The sequence below is a fragment of the Antechinus flavipes genome, chromosome 5 (assembly GCF_016432865.1).
Source record: "Antechinus flavipes isolate AdamAnt ecotype Samford, QLD, Australia chromosome 5, AdamAnt_v2, whole genome shotgun sequence".
Lineage (NCBI taxonomy): Eukaryota > Metazoa > Chordata > Mammalia > Dasyuromorphia > Dasyuridae > Antechinus > Antechinus flavipes.
In genome coordinates, this window is record NC_067402.1 from 33446401 (window position 1) to 33471742 (window position 25342).

Sequence of the window (25342 nt, forward strand, 5' to 3'; positions counted from 1 at the left end):
TAGCTTAAAGGAAATAAGAAAGTACTGATAATTTTTAAAAATTACAAATGCCATCCTTTACATAACAAGATTTGTTAGATGACTAACAATATATTTTAGAGATTTGTGAAGTTCAAAGAACAATTGTCTGGTAGCCAAAAAAGCCTGAATTTTAGTTTCAACTTTCCCACTTGCTAACTGTGACCATTAGTATATGGAGTTAAACTTTTTAGACCTTTATTGCTTCATCTATAAAATGAGAAATCTGAAATTTTAGGAAATCTCTCAATTCCCTCTTTGCTGTAAATTGTATTGTTAAGAGATTATATAAGTGTCCCAACTTTGCTGCTTACCACCTGTGTAACACCTTGGATAAATTGTTTAGTATCTTAATTTCCTAATTTGTAAGATTAGGAGGTTGACCATGACTAAATCATTTCTAATGTCCCTTTTGGTGGTGAAACCAGTTGTCCTATTGGTGAAGGTAGATCTGTTTTCATGGGGCTGTCTGTGTCCAGGCACAGTTAGTCTGGAAGAAATTTCATTTTAATTTAGGTTTAAAAGATAAGAACATGGGCTTTGCATAGAAGTTGTTATTTTAACCAATAGAGTTGGTCTAAATGGCTAAAAAGTATAACTCACTAGTGACAAACAGTAAATTTTTCTTGACTAGAGGGGAAAAAACAATTAGTGGAAAGGAAATTAATGTAGTTATGTAAGAAGCAAAGGTAGACATCCTCTCTGTGATACAATTTGAAGGCTTCTCTGTTTTGGAGAACCTTAGCTTTCCCTTAATGCCAAGAGAACATTTGATGGAGACCATATACCTGCTTTTTAGGAATTAAAAAGTTAGAATGTGCTACACTAGGCTTCTGAAAAATGGAGTGACTTTAAGAAGAAATGTTTTAAAATGGATTCCTCCTCTATAGTTCCTGAGAAATGAGAGGTCAATGGGAAAAAAAGCAAAGTAATAGTAAAAGATGTGTTTGGACGTCTAGCATCCAAGTTTGAAGAGGATTCTAGGAATGGAAAAGAAGCAGACATAAATCTTATAAAGACAGGAACTAGTTATACACTGACTATAGCTGAAAAACTAAGAGTTAAGTATCTCTCCTTGAAGGATATATGGTTGATATAAAGTTGGTGTTGGAGTCAGGAGCCTGCGTTTAAGTCTCTCTACTAGGTGGGTGACCCTGGGCAATTCACATGGTGTCTCAGAGCTTTCTTTCCTCATCTACAAAACAGCAAAAATGGGATTACATTAGAAAACTTGTGAAAAATATAAAGAAATGTAAATTATTATCATTAGATGACAAACATGAATTCACAAGGCTTCCTCAAGGGGTTTTATCTCACTCCTATTGCTTGACCACAAGCAATGATACTTAGAATGATGCCATCTTTCTTTCATTTGATTTGTTGCTAGAATGTTTTACTGTTCAAATGATAAAAAATATACCTTAAACAGCAGTCAATGGAATATATGTATGGCAAAACATAAATTCCCAGTCAGAGATACAGATACATACAGAAATAGCTAAGAGTATGAATTATCTATAATAGCCTATCTCAGGCTATTATTGATTTTGTGACCTTGACAAGTCAGATCATTTCTATCCGCCTGTTTCCTTATCTGCAAAATGGGAATGATTAATAATAAAATGGGAGTATTAATATCACCTACCTCCAAGAGTTGTTATAATAAAATTATATATGTGGAAAATGTTTTGCAAATCTTACAGCATTATGTGAAAATTGGCTATTATTATATAAATGTATGTTTTCATCCAGTTCATACTATGCTAAATGATTTAAGCATCATTTCTTTCTTTTTTTTTCTAATTTGAAATTAATTGTAAATGTTTGTTTTGAGCTTGAGAAGAAGTCAATAACTTGTTTAAGAATTGATTTAATCTTTGATTTGGATTAAAGAGAATAATGAACCCCATGGGTTAGTCAGAACACTAGAGGGCAAAATAAGTTTCTAAATTATTTTTTTCCTAATGAAAAATTGAGAATTTTAATTTCTAAATGAACATACCAAAATATGCATTTGTAATCAAGTCACTAGCTGTACACGTTGGCTTTTTAGTTCGCGTTTCTCTATAAATACCTGTCACAGTCTCCTTGCTTTTTCTATCCTTTGTGTCGTTTATAGAATTGGTCCAACGTTTTCTACACATGCATCCCACATCTGCAAAGTGATAATAGTAATAGAAATAACACAATTTTGCTATTGTTGCTGCTTAACCATTTCTCATTTTCCACCCACTGGAACCTGACCTCATTATGCTATCTGGGAGGATACTTGGGTGGAAAGGGCACTGCTTCGGAAGTCAAGAACTCTGGGTTTAAACCCCTTTCTGAGGCTCATTACATATGTGACTTGATCTTCATGAGCCTACTCAGTTTAGCTCTAAAATGAGAGAGTAGATAGCCACTGAGGTACTGTCCAGCTGAAGATTGATGATCCAATATCCTTGTAAACATAGAAGGAACTCCATTGTGCCCTCCCTGCAAGTGTCTCTGAGTCCCTCTCTTACTTCCTTTCTAATGATGAAACATTATTTTCCCAGGAAAAAAAGTTCTAGGTTTCTCTGCCAGGACCTATTCAATTTCTTTTCCTCAAATGAGTCAACAGATGTAAAACACTTTGCATACTCTAAATCATCATATAAATGTCAGTTGTTGTTATTATTGATTATAGTGAGTTTTATGCTCCACCTTCCAAGATCCCTTCTGTCAAACGGTTGAGGTAGAAAGAATTCAGAGCATACATGTGGATGGATGAGAAATAAGAACTCTTCTGCTTGCAGGTGTGGTTCTGAGGGCAATCATGAGTTTCATAATACCCTGTCTTGTTGGTAACCATCTAAAGGATTTATGATCATATGGAATATGTAAAGTACTTCTCGTTCCTCCTCATAGCCCGGTTGTGACCTGAGTTTCTTAAAATTTGCCCAAAGAGGGTTGACTTTGTGGAGTTGTAACAAGCTAGGAAGACTTTTGAATATAGGTCTGGAATATCTGTTTTCCAAGGCCAAATCAAAAGAAGCTTATGTCCACCTTGTGAAGTGTTTGAAAAGCCAAATAGAATTACTGAAAAATAGGACAGAGTTTTAGAAAAAGAATTAGATAAAAAACAAACAAACAAACAAACATAAAATAGGTAATAAGAAACCACATGAATTTAGTAAATAGTGACATAGCATGGCCAGATCTGCCCTGAAAGAAACTCAGAGTAGGATTAATTGAAAGCAGGAAGACCCATTAGTAGAACATTGCAGTGATTCAGGCAAGAGCTGGTGTAATGAGGAAGAAGTAAATAGGAGAAAGGTCAGGAGGTAGAAACTGCAAGAATTGGCAGATAATTTGTAGAGGACTTACAAACTGGGTTGGGAGAAAGTTGGGAGAAAGAAATGGCAGATCCTTGAATTATTTAAAGGTAACTGTTGCCAAATTAGCAGGTAGAAGCATTCGATGTAGAGTGTATGAGGCAAAATCTGAACCACACAAATCTTAGAAGAAAAGCTATCAAATCTTGCCTGTTGTTCGATGCCATATACCTGATGATAAACTTTATTTCATCCTTAAAAAGCCATGGTTCTTTTTTGAAATAAAGGAAAATGAACAGAGAGTTTATTTCAAGAATCTATAAGTACCTAATTCATATGTGCCTAATTCTGACAATGGGAAATGAAACAAAGACAGATAAAACTTCAGGGAAAAAAAAAAAAAAAACTGAAGCACAAGTTTTGCTTTTTTGTGTATTCTCTGAATCACTGGACACAATGCTATGCACATAACTGCAATCCCATTTCTAAGAAATACTGAAGCAGACCTAAAATGTCTTTATTAACTCCAATATGTTTTTTCTGATATTTGGAAATATTTATATTTTAAGTGCTTATTACTTCACAGTACCTATTTAATCTTGTACCATTGAGGACAATAACAATCTTTATGGTATTAATTCAAGACAATTTTTTCACCTACTATCTCTTACTCAGAAATAAATCTCTTATGGCATAGTTAATTGCCCACGTGGTAGAGATCTTAGAAGTGCAGAGCAAATTTCTTTCCTCCCAAATCCAGTACTCCCACTAACTGATTGAGATCTGAAAAGTCACCAAAGTATATAATCTTTTTACCTTAAGACTTTGAAATCTGAGAAAATGTAAAGATTCCTTAAAAGGGCAGCAATTCTATTGTGAATGACCTAAAAAAAGATTTTGGTAAGATAAGGGGAAATGATTTGGGGAGGAGTATAAAAAAAATAAAGGAGAGAAAGAGAAGGGTAGAATACCAAAGAAAAACTTAACCTACTTTTTCCTAGATTATCATTTGTCTGCCCTGCCTCAACCTCTGTCCCTAGCCAAACAAAAAGCTTTATTAAAAGATCAGTGTTCTATTTTTAAAGGTCAACAGATTTAGATGTTATTAGTATAATTGGGTAAAGGTGCTTTAGAAGCTTCCCTCGGGCATCTTTACATTTTCTAAACTTTCATAGTGCAAATTGTATGCTGCTAAAATAGTTTCCTTGAGGCAACAAGGTGGCTGAGTAAAGTTATATCTAAGCTCTTATCTAAATGATCACCTTAAAAATAACAAGAAATACACCAAATAAAGTGTTTAAAAACAGTTAAAAAAAGAGTTAAAGGAAAATAATCTTATAAATCCCTGTAGATAATAGCAAACAGAATGACTCAATACATGATAAAACAGAAAAAAAAAACCACATTATTTCTCTGAAAAAATCTTGTGGAATGTAAAAATGCCTAGAGAAATTTCCAGAAGAAAAAAGTTTTGCAATAACTACAGATTAGAATCAAAGAAAACAGAATAGGATGTGTACAAGACACTCTAAAGTGGTTTGAAAGCCCAGTATGTAAATTAAAGAAAGAAATGATAAAAGAAAGAAGTGAAATTTAATGAGAAGCTTGAAAGAAAAATTAATAACTCAGAACAGAAGCTGGTACATCTTGACAGTGGGCAAAACTATGACAAAATAATGGATTCAAAACTCAGATTTCAATATATAACAAAAATTATTAGAACAAAGTTAAAGAACAATAAAATGAGATAAACTTGTATAATCTCCACAGAAAATCTAAAATTCATAGGTTTCTAGAAAAATGTGATGAAAAAGAAAGCCTGACTACCACATTTAAAGAATTTATTGATGGGATAGCTAGATGGCAGTGTTTAAAGCACTGGCCCTAAAGTCAAGAGGATCTGAGTTCAAATTCAGCTTCAAACATTTAATACTAATTGTGTGACCTTGGGCAAGTCACTCAACCCAGTTGCCTTGCCAAAAAAAAAGGAAGAAAGAAATCATTGAAGAAAATTTCCCAGAAAGAATTCGAACCAGAGGATAAAAGCCCAGCATAATAAAATCTATAGGATGCCAAAAAGTGAGCAACTCCAGATTTAAGGTACCCAGAAATGTGATTTCAGATGTCCAGTAATTGATTCAGTAATCAATCAAAGATGCTAGAGAAATGCACTTGGAATTTCCCAGGAAATTCTAAATATAATCAAAAAAAGCAGGGCATAATTAAGATATTCAAGAGAACAAAATAAAATTTCTTACAAATAAAGGTAACTTATCATGTAAAATTCAGCATAAGCCTAATATGAAAAATGTGGGAACTTTTAAGTGAATTTTGCTTCTAAGCATTTCTTTTGAGAAAGATCTGAAATATATGAAGTATAAAGAAACATTAAATATTCAAATTGCTTAAAGGGGCTTGGTGATGTCATTATGAATTGAAGTACTTGTATTTGAAAGTGATAAATAAAACGGTATCCCTTCAGGGTCTAATTTGGGTTTGGTTGTTCAAAAAGAAACATCCTAGAGAAAGAAGGCACAGAGAGAAAATGGTATTTGCTATTTTCTTAAATTGAGGAATTATATGTAAAATTATTCAAACATAGAGATCAAAATAGGGAAAGGGGAATTACATTCATATTTCACACTCTGATCTAGGCTGGGACAAATATGGGGGGGGGGGGTTAAATAGAAGTACAGTATAATGAATAGGAAACTGGGCTGGGATAGGAAAGGGGAAAGGTGGGAAAATGTCCAGTCCATTGGGAAAGTGAAAAGGGAAGTATTTTCACTACGGAAAAAAATGCTGTTGATTCCTTAAAAAGTTTGCATGTTTGTGGAAGACAAAACCAAGTTATTTGAGACTGGTGGATGAAAACAGGAAGAGGAACCTGGGATCAATTACAGATATCTAGTGCCACTTTTTTTTTCACTATATCTAAAAGAAGTGTTGTAATAGTATTCGAGAGAGAAAAAACTTCATATTTTAATTGGGAGGGAGTTAATTCATTCACACTCACTCACAAAATGGAGGAAGGTATCAATACACTAGAAAAACATCTGAAAATTTTCTGAAAACAAAATACTCTTAAAACATAGTTATATAAAATTAAAATGCGATGATATAGAATTCCTCATTTTAATCTAAAAAAAAGAAGCAAGAAAAATCTCAAAGAAAGCATAAAAATAGTAATGTTCAAAATAAACATCCTAAAAGCAAACTACAATGAAGTTTAGAGGTGCCATGGATAAAGAAATAATATCAATAAGAAATATATGTATACCATATAATGTATTATTGAAATGCTTAAAGAAAAAGCCAGTTGTATCATAAAAATAAATCTATTTTTTCCTAATGTTCAAGTCCAAAGAAAAAATATATATAAGAAATTGAAGATCTGGACAAAATGTTAGAGAAACTAGATATAATATACCTCTTGATATTTGAAATTACTAATTATTGAAATTGTTGATTACTGAAAGGGAACTATAAGGTGTATACCAATTATTTCTCAATATGTGCACATTCACATAAATGGGTCATGTGGTAAGGCATCAACAACTCAAAAATGAAAGGAACAATATTAAATATATACTTTATGGTCTAAAACACAATAAAAATTATAAGCAATAAAGGATCTATATAGAAATGGCAGAGACCTAAAAAATGACCAAATAATGTTATCCTAAATAATGAGTCAAAGAACATATCAAAACAATAAATTGAAAATTAAAGTTTCCTTTTTCTTCAGTTCAACTATAGAGTAAAGGGAGAGTATAAAAAAGCCAAATCATATAAAATGGGTAAGATTGGAATGATATATTTACAATCATAGAATCATGGATTTAGAATTGGAAGGGGCCTCAGAAATAATCATTTTACTGAAATTAAAATTAAATTAAAAGCCCAGGAGAAAAAGTCATTTACTCAGGCTCTCCCATATTACTAGGGCAAGGTAGATTTAATCCCAAAGTGATCTGATTTCAAATTTAGTGTCCTTTCCACTTAAGAATGCTGCTTAGGGTCTTTTTTATTCATTTGTTTATTTTTGATATAATCAATTTCCATATTCCTGAGAATAATTACATATCACAAAACTAATAGGTGGCAAAGCCATTATTCTAACCCAAGTCCTCTGAATTCAAGACCAGTGGCTTTACTCCACCAAGTCACATTTCTCTGGCAAGGTTAATTTGTAGTGAAAGAAGACTTTCCCATCTTACCAAATCTCTTAGTTCTTTTGTGAATAGTTGCTTTGGAAGTTTTTTCTTAAGATGATGTGAGATTGTATCTATGAAACTTGCATCTGTTGGTTCTAGCTCCATCCTCTCATCCAGTAGAACAATTCTGTCACATTATCTCTTTAAAAAAAAAATAGAACTGGTTGTGTTCACTCCAGTTTCTCAGGAAATTTTATTTAAAATCATAAATGGGAAAGAAAAAAAATAATTTACCTCTTTTTTAAAACTAAAATATAGAAAGATCTATTAGACTGATTTAATGTCATACATAAAATATTTAATGTTAGATATAGTCAATTTTCCTTTAAAAATCAAGTCATTTAAAAACATAAAATAGTTGAGTTATTTGTTCTTAGGACTTTTATAAAACTGGAAAGTACTTTAAGAGATCATCCAATTCTTTTTCAGAGATGAGATTAAGACCTATTAGCAATGAAGTGATTTATTTAAGAGCACACAAGTAGTAATTAATATGGGCAGGATATGAAACCAGGCCCCTTTAAAAAAAAATCTTGTGTTCTTTTCAATATTCTTAAGCTAAAATAAACTGGGGAGAAATTTTATAAAGCAAATAATCCTTTTTCAATGCAAATATTAGCTTAATTGATCTCATCATTAATGTGATGTCTCATTTTTATACATGGAGTTCTTTTAAAATGGGACACATAGTGATAGTCTAAGTAAATTTTCCTTAATGATTCTCAGACTTTTTTTTATTAGGGAATCAGACAATTTTAATCTACAAATATATGATAGATATGATAGTCACGTAAGAAAGTAGATGAATGGGCAATTCCAGAAAAATACCACACTCTCACACTTAATTCTTGGGCAATCATTAGTTTTTGGTTATTTTTTTTCCAGCTATTTGGTGTTTTGTTCTTTGAGTGGCAAAAGCATTTTAATTTTTGTTAAAAATCTTTTTTAAATGCATTATATGTATTTCCAATATATTACACATGCTTTCTAAGCATGCTACATGGCGTTTAAATTCCCATGATTCCCTGGATGCAATGTTAGGAACAACATTTATGGTGCTGTCCTTTAAGATAGTGCTGTCCTCAGTCCTACTGATGCATCAATGGCTGCTTGCCCCCAACAATAAATTGGTATAGGCTGTTTTGGTTTTATGCATCTTCACTCCCCTGTGAGCTGTCACCTTGGCTTACACTTGTTGCTCTTACTTTGAAGGAATTGGCAGATTGAGAGCCCACCTATAACTCATCTGTAAGCTCATATTGAGATGGAAAAGTTTTCCTCTCTCTATGGTCTTGCTTTGGGCTTCCAGCCACATTCTGAATGATTAAAAGGTGGAAACTCTGACTGCCACATAGGTAAGATATTTTGGTTCCCCTCCTCCCCCCAGGCAATTGGGGTAAAAATGACTTGCCCAGGAAGCAGTAAGTATCTGACTCCAGATTTGAACTCAGGTCCTCCTGACTTCAGACCTGGTGCTCTATCCACTGCATCACCTAGCTGTCCCATATTTCTGTATTTTGGTGATATTATGTATCATGCAAGACAGCTAGAAAGCACAGGGGACAGAGTCAAGAAAACCCGAATTCACTTGTGGTTTCAGGATCTTGGGCAAGTTAATTAACGCTGCTTGCCTCAGTTTCCTCATTTGTCAAATGAGGATCATAAAAACCTACCTTACCAGCGTTATTATGAGGATGAAATGAGCTAATAACTGTAAAGCCTTTAGCATAGTGCTTGTCATATAGTAAGCACTATATAAATGTTAACTATTTTTATTAACTCAATTATCTGTGTACATGAGACATAGTACTACCAGAAATTATACAGAATAGAATGTTTGGCTATAGAATGTTTTCACAACTAGATTTAAAGATTTTTTTTTTATTTCTATTATTAGTTATTCAGTTATTATTTTCCAATTATTCAGAATTTGCAAGAAAGGATGACAAAATTCCTTTATAAAGGCACAAATTAGGAACTGGAAAGGGTCTGGATTATATATTCTGTTCTTTTGTTCATAGTTTTCTCCTCCTTAAAAGAGATTGACAGAATTACCTTGCATATTGATTAAAAGTGCCATTCTACTCTGTGGTTTCCTTTTCCTGAGTTGAAGAATCAAGTGGTTGTTTTTTAGTTTCAAGGTTCTCGTGCTATAAGTATTGTGGGATTTTTTTTTTTTTAAGATACAGTATCCATTTTGAATGAATTTCTTGCTGGGCATATTATACTAATAGAAACTTAAATGTAAGATTTACAATAGAAAAGGAAAAGCTGATTATGAATAGAATGAATTAAACCATTTAATATTTTAATGTAGAACTAGAATTTTGTGGGACATATATATGCATATAAACATGTGTGTTTATGTATGTATATATAAATAAAATCATCTTCTCAAATTATATAAAAGGCATTGTCACAGTAGCCAAAAATATATATCTTGCTTCTGAACTTCTTATTTATCTCTTCTCTGTCTTCCCTATCTTACTTATGTTTAGAGAGACAGACTAGGAAGCCAGTCTCAAAACAAATTTCTGGCAAGTCATTCAGTCAATAAACATTTATTAATGTGCCAGGCACTGTGATAAAACCTCTCATTACTCCAGGCAACTATCCAAGACTATAAGTTGTAGAGAAAGTACCAACTTCCACTGATGGAGGGAGTTTCCACACCTAGGAGTAACTTGTACCCTAGAAAACCACAGGTCCCCAACTTATTTTGTAATTATAATTATTTGTTCTCATGTCCTATCTTCCATATTAGAAATTATAAATTTTTTGAAGGAAAGGACTCTGATTTCTTTGTCACCACACAATCTTGGCATGATGTTTTACATGTAACCTTGGTTGAATGAAGAAATAAAAATAGAAATATTTAATGTGTAATTTTTAACTGCATACTGTACTTGATCATGAAAAGAGACTTAGTTATCCACAGAGTTGAAAAAATATTGACTCAAAATTTTCCTTTTTTTTTTTTTTTTTTTTTTTTTTTTTTTTTTTTTTTTGCATTAAAATCATTGATTGTTTTGGCCTTTTGATGGCTGGTTACTCTTCCAGGTAATACTGAACTCTGGATTAGTTTTACCCTGAATGCAGTCACTTGGAGATACTTCAATTCAATTCAGCAGATTTCATTATGAGCTTATTTTGGTGGCAGGCAGATACTTTTGAGTCTTAGATCCTGTAAAAGACAAATCCCTTACTTTAAAAATGAAGAATCAGAAGTAGATTTAAAAACATTCTTCTGATAAAAGTCCATAGGCTTTGCAACTTGCTAAAGTTAACCATGTCATGTTAAAAAAAGTTGGAGGAACCTCTGTGGTAGTTATGATCTCCATTTTATGGCTCTTTTTCCACGAACTCTCTCCTAGTTTCCCATGTTCTTTAAATTTGGGGTCCTAGATTTTTAACTAACTACTCACATGTCTTTTCAATTTTAAGCACAATAGGAAGTAAGTTTTTCTTACCCTCATTTGCTCTCCAGTCCTTCTGCATGTTTTCGGCAGTTTCCTGTTAACCACACCTAAAAGAAATGGCAATGAGGAATTCAGAGAAACATAGGAAGATTTGTATATGCTGGTAAAATGAAGGAAGACGAGTCAGGGGAACAGTGTGCATAAGGACTACAATAGTATAAATGACAATTAGAAAAACAATCCACAAATTGATGAAATGTAATGGCTAATTTCAATTCTGTAAACATATGATGAACTATCTTGATACATAGGCAATGGAAAACACAGACTGTCATTTTGTATACTAAATCAATATAATTTTTTGAAAAATATACTCATGTAAAATTATATATAGTTATATACATACTCAAAATTTAATTTCCTTATCAGTATATACATATACATGCATATATGCCTCCCTTGTAACATATCTCGGTAGCCTGAAAACTATTTTGATCACTTTTAATCAGATTTCAGGAAATACCTTGTTGTGGAAATTTAATCAAACAATTTTTAGGAAAAGAGAAATTACCACCCACACACATAACACAAATATCCACAGAGGCAAAACATGAATCACTACAACACACATTCCCTCGTTATTATTTTTTAAGAACTTATATCTTATTCTAAATGTAGTCATTGAGAAAAGAGAGAGTACTTAATCAATGAACAGTACCATAAAGGGAAGAACAAAAAGTGGCCATCTTTTACTTTATTTTAAACTAAATTTGAGAATAATCATAATTGGTAAAACAATGAGTGCCCATCACAAAGACATCAAAATTTCATTTCTTAACATTTTGGAAACTTTTAAATAAATAATTTTCTTTTTTCAAAATGATCATCCCAACCAATCAGCAGATTCTTTATAAAGGGCTTATTATGGCTGGCATATCAAGACAAATGAAAGAACCCCAGTCCTCAAAGAGCTTCCAAGTTATTGGGGAAAATGATTTGTATATCCATAATAAATACAAGGTCTGGAGCAGCTGGGTGGCACAGTGGATAGAGCACCAGCTCTGAAGACAGTAGGACCTGAGTTCAATTGTGGTCTCAGGTACTTCCTAGCTGTGTGAACCTGGGCAAACCCCAATTGCCTCAGGGGGGAAAAAGCAATAAATAAATGAATGACTGAATGAATGAATGAAAACAAACAAATAAATAAATACAAGGTTCTAGTCTATAATTGGGCTATTGCACTGGTGCTAAGGGTTTTAGGGAAGGTTTCATGTAGATAATGGCTCTTGAGGTGAGTTTTGAAGGAGACTGGAGTTTGAAAGATTTGAGGGACAAGAAGGGACAGCCTTTTAGGATGTATGCAAAGGGACAGCGGGAGGGATGGGCGTAATTTACAAGAAAGCTAGTGTGACTGGACCAAAAAGTCTGTGTGAAGGGATAGCATGTCTGTGAATGCTGAAGCCATATTGTGAAGCCAGAGGAGTTTTTGTTTGATTGTAGAGGTAACAGAGAGCCAGTACAGTCCATTGAACAGGGTACTGAAGAGACTGACAAAAGCTTTAGGAAAATCACTTTAGATGGATTAGAAAAATGACAGATTCCAGAACCTTCCCTAAATAAAGAATAATTTCTTCCTTATATCCCTTCCCACCTACACCACCACCCTCCAGTTTTGGCAAGATTTTGGCAGATACACTCAAGGGAAAGGACTTATGGAGAGCTATTTTAATATGTTCTTTCATTTGGAGACCTTAAATCTCTTACTACCAAAATGAATTTTTTTGGTTGTACTCTAGAATAGAGAAAAGCATAGCAATCTCTGCTTTTCTTTGGTGGTGGGGAAAAAGTCTTCTAATAGGAATATCACAATTGACAAAATTGACAAAAAATCAAAGTACTGTTAGATTGATGTTTTTTTTTCTTTTTCTCTATATATTGTACTTTATACAATACCCATAAAAGGAGTTACAAGTTAGTAGAGAAAGAACTTGCAGACCTAGGAAAAGAAAAGTTTGAGTCCAGCTCTGAAATATAATATCTCTGTGATTGTGGGCAAACCATCAAACTTACTCAGTGCTGTAGCATAGGCAACTCTTTAAGACTCTGAATCACACCAAAGGTGCCCACCTAAATTTTCTCCTAGGGAGTTCTCTATCTCTATGAAATCACTCATCCAGCCTCCATCCTGTCCAGTACTAAGAAATCATATTCATGATCTGTATGGAATCAGCTTAAAGCATTTTGAAACATGCTTTCTAGCCCACCATCCCTGTTTGTGTATTCCCCTTTTTGTGTAATTGGCAAAACGTGCTGGTTGTTATTTTTAGAATATTGAAATTATGTGATTGTATGTTAATTTTAGAATGGAAAAGATGGTCATTATTACCCATAATAATCTAAATTGGGAGCCAAACAATTTATTTTATGTATATTTTTAATAGGGCCGGTTACTTAAGATGAAGAGTTAGTTTTAAAGACTCCTGAACTGTGTCTTAGGAGAATTGCATTTCTCAATCTAGCTATTTGAATAATTTTTCACTTTATATAAAGATTGTCTTAAACTGAGATTACAAAAGTATTTTCCTATAATTTACAGAGGAAAAAAATATTAATATTACTGGTAGAAACCCCACTCATTGTTTTATAAAATAATCTTTAGTAAACAGTTTTCTTCTAAAAGAAGTTCATAGCATTTAAAGGTTAACATGTGAGATAAAATCCAAAAAGTATCTTAAGATGAGCATTTTTATTACAGTACATGATGGGATAGTTCTGATTAAATTATGTGATGATTTGAATGGGAAAGAAGACAAAGTGCATCGTTTCTTGCCCTCAACTTCAATGCCTTTAATCAAATAATGACCTTCTGGAAATAGTTAATTTTAAGCATTTGGAAAGATCAATACCACTTTGCCACCAAAAAATGGCCCAGATGATGAAATTTGATGTATTTAAAGTACCATTTCACCCTTTTAACCTAGTAAATAATTTAAAATGCTTTCAGTATTCCTTTGCCACCATTATGTTTCTCACTGTTACGTGTTATGATTCTCCCCCCTCCTTATGGCAAAAGCAACTGTTCTTCATAATAAGGAATCCCAAAGTTTTGGTCTAAAGCATACATGCTCAAAACACGATAATGAATTTTATCCCATATAAAAAGGGGAATATATGAATAATGATGAATTTTTGTTTTTACAAATGTGGTTTATAATATGCTCATTAAACATTCTTCTAAATAATTATAATTTTTGCAAAAGCTGATATCATCTATGTAGCTATTATGAAACAGAATAGTTTGGAGAGATGTTTAAATTCCTCTAAGTAATTCCTGCAGAGAAGATATGTGGTCACTATTGGGGCCTCCAGTGAGGTTCTTACCTCACTTGCTTTGGGCCTGCCAGTTCTTTATGTGAATATATTATATTGGAGAAAAGCTCATTAGTGATGTTCAACACCACTTGGAATAAAAAACAAGTTTTAAAAATGTAACTCGTGAATTTGAAAGCAAGAGATTGTCCTATCATTAGTCCATTTAGATCTTTGTCCTATCCTTAAAACTGATGATAAAGGGGAAGAGTTTGGGGATTCTTACAATTAGAGCAGCTTTTTATATGCTTCTAGAACACTGATAGAAAATCACCCTTGAGTGCCTTCAGCTTTGTAAATTAAAAAAAAAAAAATTGCCCTCTATTAACATGTTTGTGGGCAGATTCAAAACTGTCTTCATTAGCATAAGTAACACTTACAGATTCTTTTAAAAGTCGAAAATTATTTACTGAATGATAAATTGCTAGCTTTAGAGTTAGTTGTTGAAAATGTACTCATTCAAAATGTCTAGTGTAGTTTAGTCTACAATACTGCATTTTTTTAAGTCAGAAGTACTATTTAATGGATTATGTACTTAATCCTTGTTCATACTAGATGCTAAAATGTAATTCTTGCTTTTCACTAAAATGTTTGTATCAAATACCTCCCTATTTAGATTGATTTCTTTTAATACCATATATTATTATACCATATGCCCCAGAGATTGGAACAAAATATGCCTGAAAATACTACATAAAAAGAGGGGGGGGAGCATATCTTAGCATACAATCTATAAAATGTTTTGCCTTTTAGAATTCAAATTACTATTCTTTTTTTTTCTTTTAAATGTATTTATGCCTTCCTAGTTACAGTGTAAATTATTGCCATTTCCTTCACAAGGTTTGAAATGCATGCGTGTGTATACACACACACACACACACACACACACACACACAGAATTAGATTCTTTAGTAGTTCAAAGAACTTTTGCTACATAAACTACACAAACTTAAGTATTTTCCAAGAAAAACTAGTTTTATTCAGAACCATGAGCTACAGCTCAGTTTGTGATATAGAGGGATCACTCTGGCAAGGCTTGAGAGGTACAATAAATTCATTCGTGAAAGGAGGTTACTTTACTCAGTCAATTAAAATCAGTGTGCACCCCTTATCCATTATAATGTTGGAAAGTGAATTGACTTGAATTAACTGTTCTAAAAAGAGAGTGGAGTGGAAATCAGAGATTTTGTTTGGTAGGAAATTAGCAGCTGAGAGATGAAGGTGCCAGGATTTTTATTTAAATGTGGTACAACACGATCCTGTCAGTAAAGCACATCATTAGAATATTGAGATGAGAACCGCTAATTTCTGCTTTAAAATGAGCATACAGTCATGTGCCTCCTGGACTGTATAAATTGCCATTGTTGGTAGCTTTAAGTTTGTTTTTCCCTCCTCTTTTTTTCCCCCCTGTGATGGTTTGGCTCCCATTCTGCATTCTCATTTTTTAAAACCTCTTATGTTTCTTTAATAAATCCCTAACCCAAAACAGTCAGAAGCTCCTTATTTATTTTTTATACATCTTGGGTTTAGCATCTTTTTCACCGTTTTCTTGCTTACTGTAGCAAGACATTTGCAGATGGTACTTGGTTACTATAAAGTGCATAACAGTATTTCCTTTGTGGCAGATGGATTTAAGACTTTTAGTTCTCAATAAATGTAGGTTTACAATACATAACTTTACAGGATTTGTGTTGTATATAACAGGTTTGAACATATTATCTCAGAATTCATCTGCATGGCATTTTCAGCTTAACTAAGGCTTGTGCCAGTTGTTGGGTTTGTGGGGCTTTTTTCCCTTTTTTTAAGTAATAAGGGAAGCATTGTGATTGATAGCAGCTAAAGGCGTGATTTTGAATAGAAACAAAGGGTTTGGAACAGAAGGTGTCAAATTAAACTTTGTCAGTTTGAAAAGTAGTAACATCCTGAAAGTTTTACTAATTTATTTACATGTGGCTACTGTTTATATTTTGCCCTCTTTATATTCAGTGTAATGTTGCTTGGCAAATTTACTATGTTTAAAGTTTAGGTTGTTCCTTGTACCATTTTAGTTTCCTGAGAATGGATTGGCCTAATTATTTTAAGACTGTTACTTCCCCATTTTGTTTTATTCTTTCTACCGATTGTGGAGAACAGTTGTGATCTATTTTAGCTCGTGGTTTCTCACCCTCCCTTTCTGGTCATGTAATGTTTTAAGAACCGTAGGCCTCTCTGGAAACATAGTTATATTTGCATCTTGAAAGAAAGACAAAACAAACACAAACAAACAAAAAACAACTAAGGAACGTTTCTACTTGTCTGTTCCCCCAGCATGCTTATACCTTCCCCTAAAAGAAAAACAAAACCAAAAATATCAACACATTACTTTGGGAGAACACAACTGTGTTTGTCAAATATTGACAAGAATATCTCAACTTGTTTATTATGGAATATTATTTAGATTGCTTGTCCAGTAATAGTACTGACCCAGAAAATGGTGTTAAAGCTTTTGATTTGACAAGAGATAAAAGTGTCTTAACTTCAGTCACTTCTGATAATATTCTGTAATCATTAATACAGTCTCAATTAATATACAGTGAGAACAGTCTATCGGAATACTCAAAATTAGTTATATGACGGTATTAAAATACCCCAAATCTGATATTCATTATCATAAACTGGAAATGAGCCAATTACTTCCACATTACTGCAGAACTGGCATATCAAAATGTCTGTTTTTCATTAGGGTTTTTAAGTGAATGCACTTTTAAGAAAATCGCCTTTTTGTTGTTGTTGTTAGAATATCCTGCAGAACTAACAGTACCCAGCTGCAGCTTTAAATATTTTCTAAGAAGCATCTGATTTCAGTCTCTTAAAATCATCTTATTGCCTTGGAAGGCTAACAGAGACATGCTTCAACTTATAATTCATCAAATTATTTTTAGATAAGGAATTAGAAGTATTATTTCAGGGCAGAGGTTAATAGCAAACTACTGGAAATGTTATGTTAGTCATGGGCAATTAATAAAAATAAGGATCCATCTCATAAGCATAGAAACACAGAAGTGACAATATAAGCAAAATATTTGTTGAATGAGTCAAGACTCTTTTTCTGAAATATTTGTTAAACCAGCATGAACATGATTGTTTAGGAATTAGCTATCATTATTAGCCATTCTAAGAGAACTAATGATTTTCTTTTCCAAAGAACATCTGTGATCCACATGTTTTCACATATATCCAAGTACTAACTGATCTCTATATAACTTTAAGGAAAGTTTCTAAAAGATTTTCAGGTTCTTTGATGTTTCTATGTTCTTATTGCAACATTTTAACATCAGTGCGATCTCAAGTGATCTCTTGCCCATTTTCAGTTACATATTTAAGCAAAAACCCATTATCCTAAAAGAAAATTTCTGGAATGCTTATTGTTCCTCTTTGTGGGATATGGACTGTTTGGCTAAAATTCCTAGCAAATGTGCCATTTTGTCCTATAATTTCAGTGGCTTTTGAATGATATACACTAATATGATCATTTATAGTTAGACAAAATAGCATCAGTGACCTGAAGATATCAGTGTCAAGAGGCACAGTCAAGAAAAGGGTCTGTGAATGATAAATATCACCATACAGAATATACATCCACAGCATAGTAAGAGCCTTCCTAAGGACTGTTATTTAAGGATCAGTATTCATTTAGATAGGTCTCTTAGATATAGATTCAATTAAAGATTCCCCATTATCATCTTTGCCTTAATTCCAAAAGAACAGTTAACCAGTAGAACTTAAAGAATTACTCCTCCAATTTTCATCATGCTTTAAGTTGTACAAAGCATTTGCTTTATAACAGTTCTGGAAGGTTTGTGGTGCAATGATTTCTAAACCCTTGTTAAAAAAAAATTAGCCTGAGACTCAAAGGGGTTAATGACTTTGTAGGGAAATATTTTCCAGAGCCATAATTGCATGTGGATATGGATGTAAACATTTTGAAGAAGACAATGATTGGTCTTGTACTTTGAAGAAAAGTTCTTTCAAAACTTTGTGATAAGATAGCTAATTAGAAAATTATTCATTCAGTAGAAACATGCCTGTTTTTTTTTTTTTTCATTTGACCTACCTTTTTATGGATAAATTTTCTTATATAACAGTCTTTAATTGAACACATGGGGGGGAAGAGTAAGCATCGTATTTGGATGATGAATCTTGGCCTCTGAGCTACCCAAAATAAAGAGAAGATGCAACAGTTCTCCAAAAGATCCTATTAAACTAGCAACAGATCTGTTGAGTGATAACAGTGATGGTATGCTTTAGTCACATTGTGTAGCTAAATGTTCAAAAGACTAGTTCCTCTAACCATATCCACTGAATTTTCACCATTCTCACTTGAGGAGAAGTTATTGCCTAGTAAATGAAATTATTAAATACTTTAGGGCTAAAAACATGAAGATGGAAGACTTTGTATCAAACCATACTTTCTCCTAAACACGAAGCAAATAATTTTATTGGAGATAGAATCATTTCATGTGAGTCTGCTCATTTCCATTTAGAAAAAGGATTCCCTCTCTACTGACACATTTTGAGAAGGAAAAAAAAAAAAGAGAGAGGTGAATGAAGTTCACCACCATCCTCAATTTTCCGGTCCCGATCCTGGCTAACCTAAAATCATTAAATGAAAAATCAGCTTTCTGCTCTTTCCTGCTCTTGACTAACCAGTAGCCTTGTCTTTAGTGTCCTTATCTATAAAATGAATTGGTGCCTCCTTCTAATAGTAACATCTGATTCTGTCTGTTGGAGAATTCCCATGTCACCTTTATCCACATGGAACTCTTTTTCCCAGTCTGGCAATCAGGTAACTAGAAAGTAACTCCCAGGAGACAGGAGGTTTGAGTGCTACTAAGTAGATGTGCTAAGCAATTCCTTAACCCTTTGATTTTTCAAAGCAATTGTAACTCAGGCCTTTATGGCTGGATCTAATTAAGACTCATCAGACATTCTACTAATGGCACATTCTGTCTTTTGTCCTTTTTTTTCTTCTAGTCTTTAGGAAAACAATGAGTCTTTGGATCTTCCAGTCACTTTTATACATTGATGTTAAGGAATAAAATCTACTCTTTAGGTATCCTGTTGAGGGATCCTTTTCTTTTAAAAGAACATTAAAGAAACTCTTCATTGCTATGATTTGTGTTAGGCAGCTCTTTAGTAACAATCCAAATACTAAAGTTCTTGTTCAAAATAGGAAAACAAATAAATTATAGCAAGGAATCCATTTTTTTAGGAAAGAAATAATCCAACCTCTACTTATGTTAAAACTCCTCAACTGGAAACAAATTGACATATACAATGGGAAAGAGAAATATGCAAGTGTGGACATACACTGAAGTTTGATAAACTTCTATTCATGTATTCTGTAAATTGTGACACATGTTTTCATGCTTGGGAGCCTTGAAAACATAGTTTTAATCCCTAAACAGAAATGTGGGGCTAGTAGTACAAGCTATTGTGACAAACTACTTTTGCACAGATAGATTTTTGGATAAAGTACTCAGTGGTCTCACAATTACTAATAGATCATTGTTCAGAAGGGTGTTTTAAGGTGATGAAAACAAGTTTATTTTGTTACTGATTTTGCTTAAATAGAAAAGGGAGACTGTTTCATCAACCATCCACTACTGTAAGCTGACCATGTGGCGCATTTTATCTTTCAGGGGTGGCTGTGTGAACTGTTACGCTGGAAAGAAGATCCATCTCCAGAAAACAGGACCCTGTGGGAGAATCTCTCCATGATTAGAAGGTTCCTCAGTCTTCCTCAGCCTGAACGAGATGCCATTTATGAACAAGAAAGCAACGCTGTTCATCACCATGGTGACAGACCTTCCCACATTATCCATGTTCCAGCAGAACAGATTCAGGTTAGTTTACCTTGGCCAATCCAATATAGCACTAAGTAAATAAAGCTTGAAACTTAGCGAAGAAAATGAGTGTTTCTTTTCTTGCTGGCAAACTAAACAGGCTTCCTAGCAAGATATAACAATCCACTGCCATCTTCCTTGGAAGATAAAAGGAGAGGCAATGTGTCCTTTCCTTTTTGTGTGCTCTTTTCCTAATGTGACAGTTGCCTTGACACTTTGGGCTTGGAAAGAGCCTTTCTGAATGGGAAAGTTCGGTTTGGTTTCAGTTTTGGTGTGTGTGGATTTTTTAAAATTGTTGGTGGGTTGATTGGCTTGTACCTTTGTTTCTAAATCAGAATTGCAAATCCAAGCCCACCTCTGAGCAACACTATGATAGCTCCCAAGTAAAGGAATGAGTGCTAGTGTGGAGAAAGTTTCTTACAGACGTAGCATCTCTCTATCTTGGATTTACTCCAAGAATAAAATAGTAATGCAACCACATTTGATTCTTCATCTTCTCTCCCATTCACACTGTTACTATCTTCCCACTGTCCCTCCCTTAGAAATCCAAAATCGGGGGTGAGTCAATGTATGTTTGTTTTTCCTTCAGAGCCCCTCTCCCACCACCCTTGTGAAAGGAGAGCCTAGAGGTACTTTCTCACCAAGCCTGCTGACCCCTGGACCATGGCTGGGTGCTGCTCCACAGGTGAGCTGGCACAAGTTAAACATGTCAGGGAGAGAAAGGGGGGTTTCAAGGACCCACTCCCTCCATCAAAGAGAAATAGTTTATTATTTGTGAGGGGGAAACCCACCACCTAATCCATAGTAACCCTGAAAGAAGATTTTACCACAGAATCCAACCTGTGCTTAAGAAGAATAAGACTCTTGCCCTTCCCTTTCCCACACAAAAGACCTAGGCTTGGGGTTCACGATGTCAAACTCTGTATTCCTGTTGTTCATTGGGGTACCCTTTGCTTTTACTGCTTTCGAGGGTGAACTTAACGCTCCATCGTTCATTGCTGTTTGAGAATTCTACAGGGATCTTTTCACTTTCCTCTTTGGAAAAGAGAAGACTTGTCTGGCAGAATTCTCCAACACTGATATCTTTGTGAATTACTTATATTATCTCTGTAGGAGAAAATACGTATATATTTACAAAGCTAAAAAGAATGAAGTTTTCCAGCCACTAGGAAAAAGCCATGAGAGTGTATTAAAGATAAAATACATTGGAAGAGGCAGTCCCTTAGGATATCAAGTGCTAAAATAATCGTGAAAGCCTGAAAAATTTACTGTTTGATTTAGCAAAAATAAAAAAGAGAAAGATATATGTTAAGTAATAAAACAGTACTTGTTTGAAAATGTAAATTGTTTTTAATAAAATTGCTTCTTAGGGGGATAAAAGGAAATGCTTATGCATAGTATAAACATTCTAATATTTTGCTGCTTACTCAGGTTGATTTGCCTTGCTAGTTTTAAAAAAAGTATCTGCAGCATACAATATGCGAATGTGTCATATTTATTATATGTAATTATATATAGCAAATTACAGCACATATAGATACTAATTATTAACAAGTATGCCGACACTAAATTCAAAACTTCATATTATGAGTTTGGCCTACAAGAAAAAGTCTTTACACACCAGAGTTGGCTACAGTGAAATTTTACTGCTCAGTCATGATGAAGATGTCCATAGATATAGCCTCTTGGCCTTTGTTATGGAGCTTTAATACTTTTTTGTTGTTGTTGTTATCACTCGACAAGAAAGTCATGAATCAGAGACTCTCACTGAGGTGTTGGTTTTTTTTTTTTTTAATTAAAAAGGGATAGTAATTCTAAACAGTAAGAAATCTTGATGAATTGACTTATGTTTTAAACATGATCTTCAAACAAAGTACTATTTTTCAGCTTTTGGTTATACGCACACATTTTCTATCCATTGGGTCCTATAGATCACCTTTTTTTTCTAGTTTTTTTTTTTATTATTATAGCTTTTTATTTACATATTTACATATATGCAAGGGTAATTTTTCAACATTGACAATTGCCAAACCTTTTGTTCCGATTTTCCCCCTTCTTCCTCCTACCTCTTCCCCCAGGTGGCAGGTTGACCAATACATGTTAAATATGTTAAAGTATAAGTTAAATACAATATATGTATACATGTCCAAACAGTTATTTTGTATAGCTCACCTTTTAAAAATATCTTTGTTTCCACTGTTTCTAAATCCTCGTTCTAAATATCTTTGTTAATTATATCATAATTTACTTGGTTAATTTCTTCTTTAATTTGTATCCTTCAAGTTAAGTTCATTGTTTACTTTTTCCAGAATGCTAAATGGTGACTTTTCAGAGAAGAGGCCAAAAATCAGGGATTTAAAGGTTCTACTAATCTCTGATAATCCACCATAATACTCCTCCTCCTTTCTAGGTCATATTATTTTGATTTTTTTTAATGTTTTGAGCTATTTAGTTGTCTTAGGCATTTTGTTCCAACTCTTTGTTCACTTAAGGAGCCATTTGTGGGAACGATGGCTACTTTTATTTATTCTAATAAGCTTTCTAGATTAATATCAAAATTGGAATTTATTTTTTTTCCCTTTTCTTTCTAGCAGCAGCAACAGCAGCAGCAGCAGCAGCAGCAGCAACAGCAGCAACAGCAGCAGCCTCAACCTCAGCAACAACAGCCTGGGCCCCGACTCCCCCCTAGGCAGCCTACTGTGGCTTCACCAGCTGAATCAGAGGATGAGAATCGGCAGAAGACACGACCGCGAACAAAAATTTCTGTTGAAGCTCTGGGAATTCTCCAGAGCTTTATCCAAGATGTAGGCCTGTATCCAGATGAAGAAGCTATCCAGACTCTCTCTGCCCAGCTTGACCTTCCCAAGTATACTATTATTAAGTTCTTTCAGAACCAGCGATATTATCTCAAGCATCATGGGAAACTGAAGGACAATTCGGGTCTAGAGGTGGATGTTGCAGAATATAAAGAAGAAGAGTTGCTGAAAGATTTGGAAGAAAGTGTCCAAGATAAAAATGCAAACTCCCTTTTTTCAGTGAAATTAGAAGAAGAATTATCAGTGGAAGGGAACACGGACATTAATGCTGATCTGAAAGACTAAGATAAAAGTATTATTTTCATTCAACAGTGCCACTGGTATTAACTAATTAAACGAAATTCCATCTTGCATTCTCTCAGAAACCTTTGTTGTTCATTGTTTGGCCAATGAGTCTTCAGAAACTTGCACACATACACACACACACACACACACACACATACACACACACACACAGACACATGAAATGAAAAAAAAAAAAAAAAGGAAAGTGCAGACCGCTAAATGTTTTACTCTGTTTTACAAACTGCTCTACAGCTACAGATGAAGCATTGAGGATTGTTTGATATTAATTTGTGTTCACTGGCTACACCCTGTTGTATCCAATAAGCATGATACCAGTGATTTTTGATTCTGGAGCTTTCAAAGAAGCATTACAACTTTGGTGATTATTGTTTCATTTTTATTATTATTATTATTAATTATTATTATTATTATTATTACTGTAACACTCCACACTTGATCTTTGGAAACTCACACTTATTTTAAAGAAAAAGAGAGTTTGATGCTCTTGCTCTATTGTATGTTACAAAAGAACTATATACTGTGGAATGCAGTTTTAAAATAACACACGCCAACAAATGCCTTGTATTATATGGCACTGCCGTAATTCAGATTTGTTTTCTTTTTTGGAAATAAAAGGTCACTGTAATATTTTTTTCATTTTCATTGTTACATGATTTTTAAAATGGAAAGAAAATGTGAAACACAATTTAGTCCTCATTATTTATTTGTAGATCCTGCAGCATCATGTTGTAATTAATTTTTTTTGGAAGTTTCCGTTAAATGTAATATTGCTTCTCTTGTTCTCATACTGATTCTTTTCTATTTATAAATGTATTTTGATGGGCAGTAAAACAAAGTGTCTTAAAAGTTTTAAATAGAGAAAATGTGCTTTACACAGTTGCCTATAAAAAGTGCTCGATGTTATCCAAGCAATTCATACTATAAGCTTCACTCTTATTGTTGTATGCAATTTTTACTATCATGCAAATAAGCTTAGGTAAATAAAACTAATAGATCACCTTAGAAACTTATGCAATTAATGTGAAAATAATTGATGTTTGCAATGTGTCTTCCTTTGGTTTACAATCAATTTTAAAGCTACATCTGTATAAATTTTCTGTACAAAGGTGTATTTCTTTTTTATGAGTTTATTGCTATGAAAACACCAGTTATTTTGTTACAGCTAGCTGTTTTTATAAGTGTATCACAATTTTCTTTATGCAGAACTGTTGACTAGGAGTGGTTATTGACTGTAACTACACAATTAAAATTGTTTGTATGGTATGCTATGGGAGGGTTTGTCTGCTTATGTGTACTCACTGTAAAAGAGCTTGAAGGGATTGCTCTCTAGGTGGCTGACAGTACTTTCTCAGCAGTACTTTGTTGATTTGACAGAGAACATCCAAAACGTTCTCTCTCAAGACTTGTATTAGCCTTTGTAAAATTTACATGTTGATGGCATGTGTGTACGTGTGTATAACACACACATCCGTACACTGAAATTCCATGATGGAAATCATAACCTGCCTTGTCTTGGTTAACATTTTGCCCGCTAAACAGAGATAGCAGGATATTCTGGAGTCCAAAAGCTATCGGGCACAAACATATTTACAATTCCTGGCAGCGATGCTCTTAAAATGGGTACAGCTGCTTTTATTTTGTGCTACGTGAATTATGCTCACACTGTTCCTTATATTAATGTATAAACACTTTAAAAGGCCATTAATAATTACGTAAAATTTTTAAAAATGGCCCTTTAGGAAAAGTCCTTAGTAAGCAAGATTTTGAAGAATAGTTTTTAGCTGTTAGTAATTCCGATAACTTTTGAGTTCATCAAACTGCTTAGGGTCTTCTAGGACTAGGAGCTACCTTAGGAATATGAGAACACAACACGTGAAGCCTAAAAGTGGTGTATGCTCCATTAGGACTTTGTTTTCTCCTAACATTATTGAGTTACCTAATCCTAGGGCAATTAAAACTTAGCAAACTACATAGGAGCAAAATTAAACATGCTGATTGTCAGAGAACAAAGTAAGG

The 25342-nt window shown here is 33.6% G+C and overlaps 1 protein-coding gene across 8 annotated transcripts in view; it reads left to right on the plus strand.

Annotated features, from left to right (window-relative positions):
- Positions 1-24594, plus strand: part of SATB1 (SATB homeobox 1) — a 117318-nt gene extending 92724 nt beyond the window's left edge. For 3 of the 8 annotated variants that reach the window (XM_051963062.1, XM_051963060.1, XM_051963059.1), the window contains exons 10-12: positions 20001-20204; positions 20794-20889; positions 22796-24594. In XM_051963062.1, coding sequence (XP_051819022.1) covers positions 20001-20204; positions 20794-20889; positions 22796-23305 — 810 coding nt within the window. In that variant the 3' untranslated portion in view covers positions 23306-24594. The remainder of the gene's footprint in view (positions 1-20000; positions 20205-20793; positions 20890-22795) is intronic. The other 5 variants (XM_051963063.1, XM_051963064.1, XM_051963065.1 and 2 more) reach the window with 5 other exon arrangements.
- Positions 24595-25342: the final 748 nt, after the last annotated feature.